A 17,419-nucleotide genomic window follows, 5' to 3' on the forward strand; every position below is an offset into this window, starting at 1 on the left:
TTACATATGAGAGCTAAAAGGCAATTTAGGTAGCCTAATCATGTGCTGTCCACATATCATCCCTTACTGCCTCAAATAACATGATGGTATAGTTAAATAACTCTGTGTTAAAATTATACATTCAGTAGCTTCTGTATCCCTGTCTTGTCCAATGGGGTTGCAAGGAACAAGATCAACAGATTAAAAGCTGGGATATTTATAGGAAAAGCAGGGAGGAAAGCCCCATCCAGGAACCAGAAAGTGCAGAGGTAGCACCACTGCAATTAGACAATATATAGTACAAGCTAGTTAACCAGCAGACTACATTCAGACTAAGAAAATTTGGTCAGAGTTTGTCTACACAGGTATCAAGGTACATAGGTTGTGCGGGGATGACTGTGAATTGCATAGGAAAGCAAATGATGAAACCTGTATTTTGACTATACAACAAAGCCATGTGACTTACATTATATGCACTCAGTTTTGGGATGCAAATACTAAAGGCCAGGTGCATGTTTCATAATTTGTTTCATCAGCACAGTTTGTACCAGATGCCTATACAAAGGAAGACTGTAGCTAATACTCTCTTAAAATTATTGGTTTTGTCTATTTTTTAAAAATAATATGGTTATCTGTCTTGTACATGAATTCTGGGTAGCTGACAACAATCAACAAAAGCAATAGAATAAAATCTCCATATATCAAGTAAAAAACAGAATTAAAACATTCATAACACAATAGTAAAGCACTATATACAGTATGAGACTCAACAACACAAACCACACTTACCTGGGCTGCCTGGAAAGTTATATTTTTTCTTCAACATCTGGGGGAAAAAATCAAGTCTTCCCATTCTTCTGGAAGGCTGGGAACTGAGCAGGACGCATGGGGGAGACTGCTTCATAGGTAGGTGCCATAACAGAAAGGCGCAGTTGGTCCTTGGTCTAACAAGATGGTATTATTTAATAGAATTTGCCCTGTCAAATTTAGAGATGATCCTGGAAAAACTGTTCAGAGAAGGCTACAACATGTGCAAAAACATGCTTTAAAGAATGAAGGCGAATATACATGTCCCAGGATAATGTTGCAGGATCTAATCTGGGTCGGTCATCGGGACCTCAGAGGTTTCGTCTTCTGAGCTTTTGGACTCGTGCTGGAGCCCTGAAGATGGGCTCCAGCAGGGGTCTGAAAGCTCGGAAGACAAAACTCCAGTGACCAATCCAGATTGGATACTGCAAACATTCTTTAAGCTTGTGAAACAAGGAAAGCATTAGGAAGAGTCCTGGCCTGTCTCTATCCTGAGTACCTGAAATATAAGAGGGTTGGAGAACTAGGATACCTCCTGCATTGATTGTGCCATTTTCAATGGTTGCCTAATAATACAGTGAAATAGGAGTTCTGTATGTTTTTGAATTTCTGGGCAGCTTATTTATTTAATCCCTAAATTCATGAGGGCTCTAGAGGTTATATCAGGGGTAGTCAACCTTGGCTCTTTTATGACTCGTGGACTTCAACTCCCAGAATTCCAGAGCCAGCTAAGAGCCAAGGTTGGCTACCCCTGGGTTACATGAACAAGCAGCCCAAGAATACAAAAACATACAGAACTCCTATTACACTATATCATTAGGCAATCATTGAGAATAACCAGAAAAAAATCCAGCATACTATGTTAATACTAATAAAATCAATGTATTTATGCTTTCAAAATTTTAATGGTAACAGTAAATAAAGGTTTAATATATTTTTTAAAATAAACAACATAGTATGTTATCTCTTTACTGTGCAGTCACTCACATTGTCTGGGACCATTATTAGGCAACAACAATAATAATGTTATGCTTAGAAGAAACAATATTATTTGCCTTATTTTATCTTCCTTTATTCCATATTCAAGGTGTGCCACAGGAGAAGCTTGGCAAGATATCATGCTAGCTTGCATGCCAGGAAAAAGTTGTGACCCAGATTCTGATCAGAATCCTGGAGAAGAATATACATGTGGAAGCAATTTTGCTATTATTTATTTCATCAGTTTCTATATGTTATGTGCTTTTTTGGTGAGTCTAGAAAGTAAATTTTTGAATGGCTAAAATTTGAACAGACAAATGTACTAAAGATTAATTCTATTAATTCACAAAGCATTAGTTTAGTTTAGTTTATAGTTTCCTTTCCTTATTGCTGTTACTTATGTGGTGCTTCACTTTCAAAGACTTTGAATGCTTGCAGAATTAATATCAGATGAAAACCAAAACTGAGTTAATCTAATTATTATCTATCAGTACAATGTATCCTATTCAAGATAACATGCTCTTATTTTTCCTCAAAAGGCTTTCTGAAGGGAATGGATTTTATGGCTTTCCAAAAATATAGTAAGGAGAGAGTGTTATAAATATTTGGGGGTAAGATGTGTGTCCCAAAGGAGGGGATGATCAGTGAAAAGAATCCCTGAAGAGGACATTCCCTCACTGGTGGGTCTATCAGCAAGCCTTCTATTTTTGATCTTAGTGGACTAGCAGACTTAATTTGGAGAAAGCAATATAAATGTATCCAGGCCTTGAGCTAAACAAGGGGTAAGAATAACAACCAAACTTTGAATTGTATTTGGAAACTAACTGGCAATCAGTGAAGCTCCTATACTAGATGCTGGGTTACACGAGCAAAGCTTTTTGCATACATAGCTACTCAAGCTGGTGTATGTTGCAGTTTAAATGTCTGGATAGTCTGTGGGACAGTCCCATATAGAACACTACAGCAATCCATCTTCTTTTTTTTTTTCAAAGATAATTTTTATTGAGTTTTGACATTTTACAAAAACAAAAAAAAACCATCTTCCCCCCCAACCTCCCCAACCCTCCCATTCCCTCCCCCGACCTTCCCAGAGCTGGATATATAGGCTTAATTAGAATTTCATCAAAGAATCTTAAAAAAAGATATAAACCATAAATAAATCTAACATTAGTTAAAAATCTAAATACATTAATTAAAAAAATTATAAAATGATTAACAATACATGAATACAAAAGATAAATGTTTAAAAAAAAGAATGAAAAAAGGAAAAAAAGAACAAAAAAAGAAAGAAAAAAAAACCAAAATATTCCATTTTGAATATAAGTTGTTAAAAAACTAGATAATATTTTTTATATCTAACTTATATTATATAAAATCTATCCATTTTTTCCATACCACAACATACTTCTCTTGCGATTGATCCTTCAAGAAAGCCGAAATCTTTGCCATTTCCGCCAAATAAGAAACTTTAAGAAACCACTCTTGCAAAGTAGGCAAAGATTCCTTCTTCCAACATTGCCTTACTAACAACCTTGCGGCTGTAATTAAATTTAACATCAGTGTAGTCTCCTTAGCAATCCATCTTCAAGACACTAAAGGTATAAGTGACTAAGAAGAAAGCCTCTTGATCCAGAAAGGATCACAACCGAAGCAAAGCAATCAATATAATAATAGTTGTACAAAGGCATTTGTGTCTACAGCCTCTACTTACTATTCCAGGGGTCTTCAAACCTGGCCCTTTTATGATTTGTGGACTTCAACTCCCAGAATTCCTCAGCCAGAGTTGAAGTCCACAAGTCATAAAAGGGCCAAGTTTGAAGTCCCCTGTGCTATTCAATCAAGAATCACGAGTTCAAGAGGATTCCCAAGTTATGGGCCACATCCATTTGCAGCAGTATCTTATCCAGAATCAAATATGTACTATTTCTCGACTCAACCCAATTCTATTTTAATAGGTTTTAGTGAAATCCCATTTCTAGATTCAGATAGCCTCCAGACACTGAGTAGGACTTCCACCACATCACTTACATGACTCACGGTGGAAATATAATTGGATTGGATATCATTACATACTGAAACCTCACCTCATGCCAGCAGATGAGCTATCTCAGTGGCTTTGCATGGTAGTGAGGAGATCAAGTCTCATAGTTGTCCATAATGGAGCACTTGAGCTCCTCCTATTGACTGGAGATTACTACTAAGAAATGGAAGAACCATTGAAGAACAGTGCCTTCCTCCCTTTTCTTTGTAGTCAGTCTAGGACATCTTAGTCCATGGTATCTAGAGCTACTAAGTTGCAGAAGGATAGTCTCTCTCTCTCTCTCTCTTGCCAAAAACATCGTGAGTTATTAATATAGTTTTGGTCCTACAGCCAGGCCTGAATCCTGACCGGAAAGGATTTAGATAATCCATTTCATCCCAGAGTCCCTTAACTACAATTCAATCATCTTCTGCTAAAAAGAGATCAATTATTGTCTAAAATGGCCATGTCAAGAGGTGGTTTCTAGAGGAAAGATGGTGGTACCACCTCTTCACTCATGGATACATTGGTCATCACTCACTCTCAACTTTCTGCCCTGGCAGCTTTTACCAACCAGGTAGACTAAGGATTTAATCTATAAAGAGTGGATCTAATAGCACAGAGGAGCTTGTATACATCCTCATCCACAGGTTTAAATGAATTCCAGATTATAAAAGGATATCTCTTGTCATCATCTGGATTTGCCCAGCTGGTGTCCAACCCCAAACAAATGTGTGATTTTATCCTCAAAATTTACTCCAACAGCCAAATTTTGTCTAGATATCCAGTCATGGATACAGTAAAAACGGAAAAGTCATATGACTTTACCATTCTTGTTGCTACTGTTAAGCTGAAACCTGAGCTCTTTCTCATGTTGGGTCACATTCATTGTTCCTCTTCTAGCAGCTTTACTCTTGGCATGCCTTTGCTTCATCTCTTGGAAGTCCTCAATAAACCAAGAAGTTGCCATGAGTCAGCAACTAGATCAGGGGTTCTCAACCTTAGCAACTTTAAGACTTGTGGACTTCAACTCCCAGAATTTGCCAAGGTTGAGAATCCCTGAACTAGATGGAGCCTGCTCAGGAGCAATCTTGTCAAGTATCACCATCTTTCTCTTTTCTAGGGGTTTACTAGGCACTTGACAGAACTGCCTACCAGGACTTTGAAAAATTCTCTAGGGGCTTTTAGAAACCGCAAAATCCCATTAGATTTCTAAAGTGAACTTGATAAAACAGATCTTTCCTCCCCACAGAAATCTATAGTGGCAATTAACTCTCTAGAAACTAGAAAGTAACCTAACCATGACAAGTTGCATTACTTTGTTATTTAATCCTATATTTTATTGTCAAAGTCTAATCAAATAATACGCTAGTATCAATAACTACTCATGTAAACATTCATGTGTTGTACATGAATAATATATGCAATAACATAAGGAGACAATATCGGGTTCAATGTATATTATGTCCATATCTCTATTGTTTTCCTCCAAATATTTTCTTCTAATCATATTCTGACTAATGGAAACACATTTCTTGCCTTGACATGAATGTGTTCAGTAATATTACACTTGCTCAATGTAGCATTTCCTTTAATAGTCTACTTCAGTGGTGGCAAACCTATGGCATGCATGCCAAAGGGGGCACTCAGAGCCCTCTCTATTGGCACGCGCGCCACCACCAGGTCCATCAGGCCACCACCAGAGCAGGAACCTCACCAACGATTGTTGATTGATGGACTGGAAGAAAAGGGAGAGAGAAGCATTTTACATGCATGCATGCGCGCACAGAGCCACAAGCAGGCATGCGCTGCAAATGGGGCAGGGGTCGTGCCTGCGTGATACTCACTAGCCCTGCCCCGTTCTTGCGTGGTACAGTGTCGTGTATTTGCACCCTGCAGCGCGGCAGTGGCCATTTTGCGCCTTGCAACATGGTGGCCCATTTTTGCGCCCCCAGTTTTTGCTTGCCAGAGGCAGCACTCAGAGGCAGCACCCTGTTCCCCCCCCCCCCGAGGCTGATGTGGCCCAGGCACTTTGCAATAAATAAGTGGGTTTTGGGTTGCGGTTTGGGCACTTAGTCTCTAAAAGGTTCACCATCTCTGGTCTACTTCTTGCTTTCACTGTTGTTGCAGTTTCTATTATAAAATGTTTGCCACAGTTAACATTTTAAATCACCAGAGTTGGTATAACATTTCCAATTTCACTGGAAGCTGACACTCTAGTATATTTATGAACATCTTACATTAACTCTAATCTTCAAAGCCATAAATAGTATGAGACCAAAACCATTTTAAGGTTAGCTTTCACTTATAGGAATCTGCCAACCTTTGCCTTAATAATCCTTCCACTTGCTATCTAAAGAATGGAAGGTGTACGTAGAGAATAAGGCTTTCCCATAGAACATTGTGCCAAAAAGAGCAAAAAAAATAATCTTGTATTCATTCTACTCTGAAACAATTTACAGCCAAATAAATGCAGGCAATTAAATTTACAGGCAAGTTTATTTTTAGCAAGCATTTATATCTGTCTAAGGTATAAGACAGATATGGAGAGCCAGTTTGATATAGTGGTTAGGTTAGAAAACAGGACTGTAAGTTCTAGTCCTGCCATAGGTACAAACCAGCTGGGTGACCTTTGGCCAGTTGCTCACTCAGACCTTGGAAGCAGACAATGGCAAACCACTTTTAAAATCTTGCCAAGAAAATTGCAAGGACTTGTCTTAAAAAAGATATATTTATTTCAGAGCCCAAGTTTAATTTAATAAATGCTGGAATTGAATATGTCTAGTTTAATGAAGAGAAGGACGAGGGGGACATGATAGCAGTGTTCCAATATTTCAAGGGCTGCCACAGAGTAGAGGGAGTCAAGCTATTCTCCAAAGTGCCTGAAGGCAGGACAAGAAGCAACGGATGGAAACTAATCAAAGAGAGAAGCAACCTAGAACTAAAGAGAATCTTCCTGACAGTTAGAACAATTAACCAGTGGAACAATCTCCAGAATCAGTGAATGCTCCAACACTGGAAGTTTTTAAGAAGAGACTGGACAGCCATTTGTCTGAAATGGTATAGGTTTTCCTGCCTGAGCAGGGGGTTAGACTAGATGACCTCCAAGGTCCCTTCCAACTCTATTATTATTATTATAAATAAACAAAACTTTCAATGTTTTTCTGATTGCTACCTGAGCTATATGCTAATATTGTCTTCCATTGTTTTTAAGATTATCAATCTTTTTGTGGCTGTCATCATGGACAACTTTGATTATCTGACACGTGATTGGTCTATCCTTGGTCCACATCATCTGGATGAATTTAAAAGAATATGGTCAGAATATGATCCTGAAGCAAAGTAAGTTACACTCATGACTACAATATGTCCCCATCAAAAAGGGTAAAAAACAAAACAATGCCTAATGTAAGTCAGCTAGAGCTATTTAATTTTTTTCCTGAATTTTCTTTGTAGAGGGAGAATAAAACACCTTGATGTTGTTACTTTATTGCGACGCATCCAGCCTCCCCTTGGTTTTGGCAAGTTATGTCCTCACAGAGTAGCCTGCAAGGTAAGCTGGGGTCATTGATTCTTTAAAAACTTCTACATAATTCACATTTCTAGAGAAGAGATACCTGTATATTCATTGCAGTCAATTCTCCCTTGTTAATTATTAGCCTTTTCTCTAGGCTCTGTTATATATTATTACAAAAATAATAAAACTTCTTTCTTTTGTTCTGGTTCATTGATATGGAGCAGTATTTGGTTGGTAGTAAAAGGAAGTTTTGGAGAATTCAAGAATAGTCAAGATTTTTATAAATTGCCTATTCACAGTTATGAAAGAAAGTAAAGAAGTCCCATATATATCAAAAGGTCCCTGTAATTAAAGCAAGAAGATTGATGGTTCTTAGTTTTAAAAAAATACATGACATGGATTTTGCTCTTGAGATCACTGGCTAGTGTGACTCATGTAACTCCCAACTAGAACTAAAAGGCTAATTGAGATCCTTTGATCAAAAACGGTTGCCTATCAATGTAGAATATAAGCAGGAAAAGCACAATAGATTCTGGTTGTGTGGAAGTTTCCATTTTTATACTGAAGTTGCATATACAAACACCATCTTGTCTTCAGCAGATTAGGAGTGTTGTGGTAATGCCTAGACATTTGTACAATATTTGTACTAAGTAGTAATTGAATCAGAGCATAAAACTAGCATTTTACTATTAATTGAGATTAGCAAATGCCTCTAAATTGCCCATGAGGAGAGTATGATGGAAAGGATCATCCAGTTTTCTTTGGTAAATAAAATAGCTATAGTTATTTTAAAAAAACAAGTCTCATTTCAGAATAATGGAAATTTCAAAAATATCTAGAATCTTTATCCACAGAAATTACTTTTTATTCTTCTTGCAGCTATAAATATTTACCACTGATTTTATGAGAGAGCTAAACAACTATGAAGTTATCAAATAAAAAGGAATGAAACTTTATAGTAATTATGATATGCTCATCCCAAATATTTATCTTCTTCCATTAATGTATAAAGTATGTTAGGTATAAATTGTTTTACATGTTAATTATAAAGCAGACTTACTTACAGAACTCTTGTGTCAGGCAGAATTTCCTCTATTTTGTAAGATATCCCTGTAGTATTCAGCTCATAACATCTATGAGTAATAATAACCAGTTAACTATGATATATCCTTCTATGCATTTTTAGATTAATTTCCTGTGCATACACTTAAACATTTGATAAACGCATACTAAACCTCCTTTGTGTCTATTTATTTTTTTAAATATCTGCAGAGGTTGGTAGCCATGAACATGCCCCTAAACAGTGACGGAACAGTTATGTTTAATGCTACTCTATTTGCTTTAGTAAGAACAGCCTTGAAGATCAAAACTGAAGGTAGGAGCTTACAATAAATATTTCAATCATTCTTTATTTCTCCTTATCAAATAATTACCGTAGTACTGATCTTTGATATATGTGATGGCCACCTGGAGACTTTCTAAATGTAAACAGTTGCATATATGGTTTTCTGTAAAAATAGAATAGCTATGTTTGTAGCCCCAAATCTCAGTTTTTTGTGGAACAATAGTTTCCTTTACTGACAAATAGAATAGGTGGTGGAGATCAATTGCACTTTGAACTTGGTATAGACTGGTCTTGATTTCTCAAAATCTCTGGTCTTCAAAAAATTGTACATAATACTTTGTTGCCAAAGTAACATGCTATCAGAAAATATATTTCATCATATATGAAATTCATTGGTATCAGTACCTTCTTTATTTTGTACATTTGCTTCAATTTGGTATCTGCAGATTAGAGGACCAATTTTTCATAACCATTGTTTTCCTTTTGACAGATGCTTCAGTACATCCAGGGAATTTACTATCAGGAGATAAAGTTTTGCATATAGCCAGTACATCATATGGCTTTTTTAACTGCTCTATATTTTTAAGATATAAATTTGTTTTACAATGGTGGCGTTTCATGAAAAGTCTTCCTTGTTTATCCTACTTGTTCATTGAAATGGCTGTTGGCAGTACTAATGTTGGTGTCTGTCAATTTTCTTCTGGATCCTAGCCAATATTCCTTCTGTGCTGATTGCTGAAGGATATGTGGAACAAGCTATCACCCTCCAAATCAGGCTTGTGAGCTTCTCAAATGTATCCAGGGGACCACTGTGTTTGTTTTCCCCAGTCATTACCTTCCCTTGCTATGAAAACAGCAGCAATGAGGAGGTATTCCTGAAACAGTGCAAACCAGATAGGAACCACTTCAAAATCTATAAATCCAATCTGCCAGACTTGCTGTGGGAGAATATTACAAATATACTGGAAGTGATAGGCCTTCTTTTGAATCTGTATCTCTTGAATCTTAAGGCAGTCAGATTTGTTTACGTGAAGTCTCAAAATAAAAGCAGAATAAGCTAGTGTCAAAGCTATTGACTTTTTGGAAACCATTTAACGTTGGCTTAGCTGTAGAGATCCAAACCATGTGCAAAAATATTGACATTTTGCTGTTTAGTTACATGTTAATATATGTAATTCCTTCCTTCCTTCCTTCCTTCCTTCCTTCCTTCCTTCCTTCCTTCCTTCCTTCCTTCCTTCCTTCCTTCCCATTCTCCTCAGGTAATCTAGAGCAAGCAAATGAAGAACTCAGGGCAGTTATAAAGAAAATCTGGAAGAAAACTAGTATGAAACTCCTGGACCAAGTTGTTCCTCCTGCTGGTGGTTAGTAACATGATTTCTCATAGCTTCTACACTTTAAATACAAGACACAGAAAAATACTATAACAATTCAACCAGAATGCTAATATTAACTAAGTGATAAGATAGTAAAGTTTTACAGAAAATCACATAACATAGCATTCTGGAATAAAGAATTTAAACATTCCTTTATACATAAACATTTCAATTTATAGGCTTCAGAATAATGATGTGCTAATAAGAAGCTCTTATTATCTCTAGTAATGCATTTAAATTTGGAACTTCGTCTAAAATTTGTGAGCCATTCTTTCTTTTATTTTTCTTCAACACTCTTAGCCCAAAATTTAAGAAAATAATTAATCAAGAGTAAGTAATTTTATTAAGAAACACGGAGTAAACAATCTGCTAATGTTAGTATATTAGCTAGAACTATGTAACTAGGAAAGTTATGATTGATTTAAATGCATCTAAGTTAAATGCAAATGCAAATATATTAATGATATATGGACAGTTATATACTTGTTGATAAATACAGTGATAAAGTGTTGATTGCAGGTGATGTTCTGATTTGCTTTTTTCATTTTAAAAGTGCAGGATCTCTTGCATAGTTAGAAAACATCTCAGGCTGCTGTCAGACATCCAAGACACCCAGCTGTTGGAGTTCATCTTCTAAAATCTTTATAGTTCACTGTACTTCTTTAGTATTATTGCACCCTTCAAGATCACTCTGGTTTAGGTTTGAAAAATGACTTATTCCTGAAGGTACTGAATTCTGTCCTCTCTCTAAAGATGACCTCCTTAGTATTTCAGGAGAGAGAGAGAGAGACAAAGAGAGAGAGAGCATGTTTAGCTGTCCTACTTTTCAGCCAGCTCAGAAGAAGCCCCTGGCAACTGACAACTCAGATACAGGGTGGGATGGGACAATGCCAAGCAATGCCAACTGTCCAGAAAACAGATACTGCACATTTAAAATGACATTTCTGTGTCCCCTTCTGCTTTTTTTCTAGCTGCACAGCTGATTTCTTGCATGGCCTAGATGAGTTTGCTTTTGTTGTAACAATGTGCTTGAGCTTTTTCTGCAGCCTCTATTCCTTTCAACTATCAGTCTTTTCAGAATATTCTGAAGCAATTCTGTTTTAGGGTGGTGGCATGGAATCAGTGTTGCCTCTGGCCAGCTTCATTCCCCTCTTTTTATTGAAATACAGAGACATGCTTCAGAATAGCAAGCCATGGCTGTCTAAACTGAGCATGGAAGAGCCTTTTACTGAGTACGTGATTCAGACCTAACACATAAAACAGGCCTTCTATAAAGTGGAGTTTGGAGAGTTCAGCACAATTGCATCACTGTGTACAAGATGACATCAATGTATTGTGACAAGATAAATGACTGAACCTGCCTAAAGCAAAGGCACAACAGTTGTCATTAAAATGCAGGAAACAGAAGACTGCCAAATTTTGGTGCAACAGTAAATTCACAAGCACAGAGAAATCTTTACAGAGTATAGGCAACATGAAAAAGGAAAGGATGTTATAATAATCCAGGAATATGAAATAAAAATAAACCTATAGAAAAGCAAGCGTGCAGATTCTCACAAGACTGAAATAAGTTCAAGATTATATAGCTTCAGTTTAAGCAATGTCATAATTTGAAGAAAACTTTGTAAATTATACTGGCTTATATTTCAGATCAGATCAGTGGATTAGAATGAAAATAGGTGTATGTAGGACATATATTGGACAGACCAAAGTTTTATCTATGTTAAGTTAGGTCACATTATTTCATTAGTTTCAATATGCTTTACCACTCTCAGACAAGATCTAAATAAGTGTTACAGTCATTTCACCCTCTCTCAATAATAAGCACAGTTACAGAATAAGAAATACTAACACAAGAAAGTATTAGTTTTAGATACTATTAGCATTAAATCCACTAATTTTCTAAATTTATTAATACTTCGAAAGAGACTAAAAGTGATTTGAATATCAAATGTCACGTTACATTGCAAAAAATGTAACTCAAAATGAATGATGGGGGGAAAACCCACTAGAAGCCATTGCTCTGTTTTATTCCAAGGTTTCCTTTAATGCCCCTATTAACTCTTTTCCAAGCACACAGACACTTGTCTAATATTCCCTTTTTTCTTCCCTACTTGTTTTGTTGAAATCCATTCCCTTTTAATATTTTTCATGTTGATATCAGCTCTGTTTCTTCTATGCCCACTAAGAAAGGGTCCATGTTTGGTCTGTAAAATATGCTCTACATCTGTCCCCTTTGCATATTCTGCTGTTCTACTAAAAGCAAGAAATTGCAAGTAAAGGTGGGTGAATACGCAAATATGGATTTGTGAATACCCACTTTCAAACATGCGTATACATAAAAAAATGTATATTCTGAAAGGCCAGTTTAAGGCATGTTTGTCTATTATAGCATATAAAGTATTTTGTCCCATTTAGTTTATTTCTTAGTCCTCTGAAATCCATTTTAAAGAGCATTTCCTTATTAAAATTAATATTTTGAGAATTCTTTAAGAAAAAGCTTTGTCATAAGCTCATAATTATCTCAATATTATTTTTATTATTTGTATCCCACCTACATTATTTTTTGCAAATAATTCAAAGCAGCAAACATAACCAACATGCTTTCTGTCTATTTTCCTCACAAGAACAACCCTGTCAGGTGGATTGGGCTGAGATACTGTGTTTCCCCAAAAGTAAGGCCTACCCTGAAAATAAGCCTTAGCTTTATTTGGGGGGGCTCTAATATAAGCCCTACCCCCAAAATAAGCCCTAGTTTTGGGATGAAGCACACACTTAAAAATCAAGCTAGGGCAGGCGGTGAGAGTGTGGAGCTGCCCCCATGCCCCGCACCCACTTACCTGTCAGCCAGGCCTCTCCTTGCTGGCCCACTTTTTCTGAGGCGTCTTCTGCAGCAAGACCTGCATTTCAGTCAGAGGCCTTTCCAGAACACCTGTGCAGTCAAGAACTGAGCTATGGATTGAATCCATAGCTCGGTACTCGGCTGCAGAGGCCTTCTGGAAAGGCCTGACTGGGAAATTGCAGGCTGGAATGCAGCTACAGAATGAAGCTGCTCCTTTGGCCCAGAAGAAGTGGACCTACTGGGCAGGGCTGTCGGTGCCAGAGGTGAGTAAGACATCTCCCAAAAATAAGACCTGGTGCCTCTTTTGGAGGCAAAAATAATAATAAGATCCAGTCTTATTTTGGGGGAAACATGGTAGAGTGACTGGCCCAAAGTGACTTTCATGGCTGAGGTGGTACTTAAATTCACAGTCTCCTGCTTTCTAACCTGGTTCTTTAACTACTACCAATATCAGATCTGTGTGCAGATTTCTTTTTTTTATTACTTTTATGACATTCAGATTTTAGCACTATCTTTTATTCAAAGATAGTCCTTAAGATCTGTACTTCGTCCTTTGACATATTAGATTAATATAGGCATCACTGACCAGGGCAGAATATACAGGCAATTGGCCTAATCAAAGAATCCAATTCTTACCATGAATTCCTTTTTCAGTAGGGTCAAAATGCATGTCACTATTGCGTGATTTTCCATTGAACTAAATTCTAAAGGATTCTGTTTATATGGACAGAGGAACATTCAGTGCAATTATTCTGTGGCCATGTTAGTGATATAAAAGAATAGTTAATTCAATAGATTCTCAATGAGAATCTATTTTAAGAAAATAGATTTTTTAAGAAAATGGTTTCCAAGGCAGATTACACCAGGTGTTCTCATGGTTTTGAAATATAGTTAACTAACCATGATGATTTAAAGAAAAAAATTACCTGACTTTGAATTGCTAGGACTTCTAAGTTTGCATTGTCACAAATGAAGGTTGATGAGGAGCTTTTCAAAAGACATTTTGTCACATGATAAGATCAGACTCAACAATACTATTTAAGTCAGCATGAAACAGACTGGACTCCCAACCAAGCAACGTTAAATATTAAATTTTGTTTGTTTAAGAACTCTTCTAAAGGAGAATAATATAAAATACATTATCAAATATGGGCTTGCTTTATATGTAGTATTATTAATCTAACCAGAATAATAACATTATTTTAGGAAGGCATTTAAGACCACCTTGGAATGAAATTCTTTGTAACTGTCCATAATGTAAAAAGTAAAATGGATGATTTTTTAAAAAAATCTCTTTTCTGTAATCAGAATTAGATATGGTAGTGAAATAAAAGTTAATAATATAACACCAATAATCCAAAACAATTGCTAATATTTTTCAGAAAAACTACCCCCTTTATGCCTTCGAATCACCACCAAAGTGTGGAGAGCCATCCAGAGGAGATCTGGAACTTGTTAGTGAGGAATAAGAGTAGAGCAAAGGGAATCTCTCATTTTGAGTCAAGTGTAGGAGTTAACTTGTTCCTGAAATGATCACTCATGAGTTATATCTATGCTTTTAGTGGTAATAATGCTGTTCAACATATCGAGTTATTGTAAAATCTTCTTAAAGACCCCATCAGGTAAAGCTTCCAGTATAGGAGATCAATTTAAGATGATAGCATTTGCCCGAAAGCCTGATTTCTGATATCTGTCACTTTATTTTATATGAGTATAATTTGCTGAGTATTTTCACTGAGAGAAAACCTACATAGTACCTTAATGGTTTAGAAAGTTATAAGAATAACTGGACATGTTTGAATTTGTTATAAAAATAAGTTCCCTTTATCAATAATATCAAGCTATATGCAACCCCCATAAAACTTTGATAGTGAAATTACTCTATTTTAACATGGAGAGGAAATTATTAAGTATATGAGAAATTGTCAGTTTAGCTGTTTAATTAAATTTAGATTTCTACCCTTTCCAACATGAAGCTCTTGTCTAAAAAATTGCACATCCCTCCTTTAAAAGGACTGAATCCAAATAAACCTGAGAATTTCCTAGGCTGCTCTTATTGTAGTAATTTGGTTCAAATGGATGAAAGTATTTCAGATTCATGTAACTATCAGCCTCTTAAAAAAACTGCTTTCTCTTTGAATTCTACTAAAATAATTTATTTTCCTTTCATAAGACATACTTCACTTATCTGCTTCTACTGCTTAGCCTAATTTGCCTGTTAAATATTGCTTTATGCTAGATTCAGGTTACCTTGTTATAAGCCAGAACCCTAATGCACAGAGCACTGATCACACTTTTTACTCACTTGGATAAAGAATATATATTGGCTTTTAATGAAATGCGCTGAGGTGGGAGACATCTCTCTGGTCTGTTCATTTAGATGATGAGGTAACCGTGGGGAAGTTCTATGCCACCTTTCTGATACAGGACTACTTTAGGAAATTCAAGAAACGGAAAGAACAAGGACTGGTTGGAAAATACCCTGCAAAGAACACCACCGTTGCATTACAGGTGACTTTGTTTTCCTACACTTTAACTAACCATCTTGCAAGTTTATTAATAACCACAGGTAAAGGCTGTAGATGCAGTCAGCAAGGCCACAAGGACTGTTCTTTGTAATGATGCCTGGGGCCCTTCAACATTAAGAAGAGTAATCTTATTTTTCTGTGTGTTGAAAGGTAAGTGAAGAATATTTTATAGAAGCCGCAGCAGATAGGACAAAGGTAGGTTTTATGTTTTTAAGATACAGGTATTAAGATGCTGATCTCCATAACATCATGTATGATAGTCAGGTTCCACATGAATTTAAGTGGTATGTGACCTTTCTATATGAACGCTCTTCTGCATACATCTCAGAAGAACCAGAAATCTATATTGACACTAGGAATAAAGAAGCTTGAATGTGTTCCTTGAGGGAAAACAGAGACCTCCAAATACTGTGAATGTACATGGAATTATCATACTTATTTTCATCTGCACTCCTTCCTAAACAGCAATATAATAGCTACACTATAAGAGGTTGAAAGAAAGCATCCCATTAATTAAATCCACATGGACATATTCCTGTATGTTCTAAAAACAGATGAGTATGCTTGTATAGAAGCATTAATAAATCTGAGCAGGGGTTTTTCTGTTTACATACATCCTCCACCAATGTGTGAAGTTTATGGGCATGATCATTCAGTGGAAAAAGCTGCCCTGCACTTATCCTATTCCCATTTGTTGAAAGATAAGGACATAAAAAGAACTCATTGTGAAGCATTATTTGACAAAGGAGATAAAGCTTTGTTTCAAGTTCTGCTAGAAGCCCTACTCTTGGCCAGAATGAGGAAGCCTCCTCAGGAAGCAAATCCCAGGAGGCAATAGTGAAATATAAGATTGTATAAGGAAGTTTGCCCTGCAGTGCATAAGATAGCCTGCTATCCTTAAAGAAGATGGCAGATTCTAGTTCATGGTAAGGGATGAAGCATGATATTAACTACCAGTCTAGCCAGCAGCCGAAAATGGAAGGTTGAGGCAAAACTGTTTGTAGGAATATAGAGAACATCTAGAGTGCCTAGGTATGTAAACTGCAGACCACATGCAACTCTTCAACTCTTTTGTGGTCTCAAAAGTAAATCCAGAATTGGGGGGTGGGGAAAGGCAAGTTTTTATGATTGAAGTTTTTTAAGAGAATTGGGCAAGCAAAAAAGCTCAGCTTCTTCCTCTTCAAATTACACACTCTCAAGATCTCTCTATAATCAAGAAAAGTTGCTTCTGAGCTCCTGCTCCTTTAATATCTCACACTGGCAAAATCCAGAATTGGAACACTACCAAATACTAGTATGCCTCATACAACATATAGCATGTTCACGTTATTCAGCAAGTAGCTGGCTGTAGAACTAATTTCACAATAAATCCCATTACTTTGGAAGATCTCACTTTTGTCATAGCAATAGTTCTGCCCAGCTGACCTCTAACTCTGAAAAAAATAGAGATTTTTTTTTCCACATAGTTCATCACAAAAAGGTTGCAGTGGCCCACAATTCCCCAAAAGGGAGTTGTGTGAAACAAGGCTGTCAAATGGCAATTTGTGAGTATAATAAGGATGGAGAAGTATTGATACTTTTGTATTACCACCGCTGGGGAACTTGCATCTGTGTTTAATCATATTCATTGTTTGTCTTTTGACAGCATTGCTCCAGGTGGCTATTCTGATATTTCATCTCCTGGAGCTTCTCAGTAAACCAATGAAACCCTCCCTTCTCCCCCCATCTCATTATTTAGGGATACGCCATTCAGGGGTGATCCTGTCAAACACTTTTGTTGTCTACAAATTCCAGAGTTTGACTAGATGCCCAGAATTGTTCATCAAGTTTCTGGGAAATTCCCCAATGCCTGCTGGAAACCACTGGATCAGTAAGATGCATCGGGCAACTAGATATTGGTAGTGTGAATGAGACTTATAGTGGCCAGTATCTAGTAACATAGAGAATATTGGGTTAGACATAATATGGGTTTAAAGATGGCCACATTTTCAATGAATGTGACTCTGTGACATGGGAACTTACAATTCCAA

General features: G+C 36.6%; 1 protein-coding gene across 14 annotated transcripts in view; it reads left to right on the forward strand.

The window, feature by feature from the left end:
* Nucleotides 1-17,419, forward strand: part of CACNA1D (calcium voltage-gated channel subunit alpha1 D) — a 157,090-nt gene that overhangs the window by 103,797 nt on the left and 35,874 nt on the right. For all 14 annotated transcript variants that reach the window (XM_039360901.1, XM_039360911.1, XM_039360912.1 and 11 more), the window contains 6 exons: nucleotides 1,874-2,033; nucleotides 6,999-7,126; nucleotides 7,241-7,337; nucleotides 8,574-8,676; nucleotides 9,906-10,007; nucleotides 15,242-15,372. In XM_039360901.1, coding sequence (XP_039216835.1) covers nucleotides 1,874-2,033; nucleotides 6,999-7,126; nucleotides 7,241-7,337; nucleotides 8,574-8,676; nucleotides 9,906-10,007; nucleotides 15,242-15,372 — 721 coding nt within the window. The remainder of the gene's footprint in view (nucleotides 1-1,873; nucleotides 2,034-6,998; nucleotides 7,127-7,240; nucleotides 7,338-8,573; nucleotides 8,677-9,905; nucleotides 10,008-15,241; nucleotides 15,373-17,419) is intronic.

Source organism: Crotalus tigris, unplaced genomic scaffold, assembly GCF_016545835.1.
Source record: "Crotalus tigris isolate CLP2741 ecotype Arizona unplaced genomic scaffold, ASM1654583v1 scf7180000019181.594810, whole genome shotgun sequence".
Classification (NCBI taxonomy): Eukaryota; Metazoa; Chordata; class Lepidosauria; order Squamata; family Viperidae; genus Crotalus; species Crotalus tigris.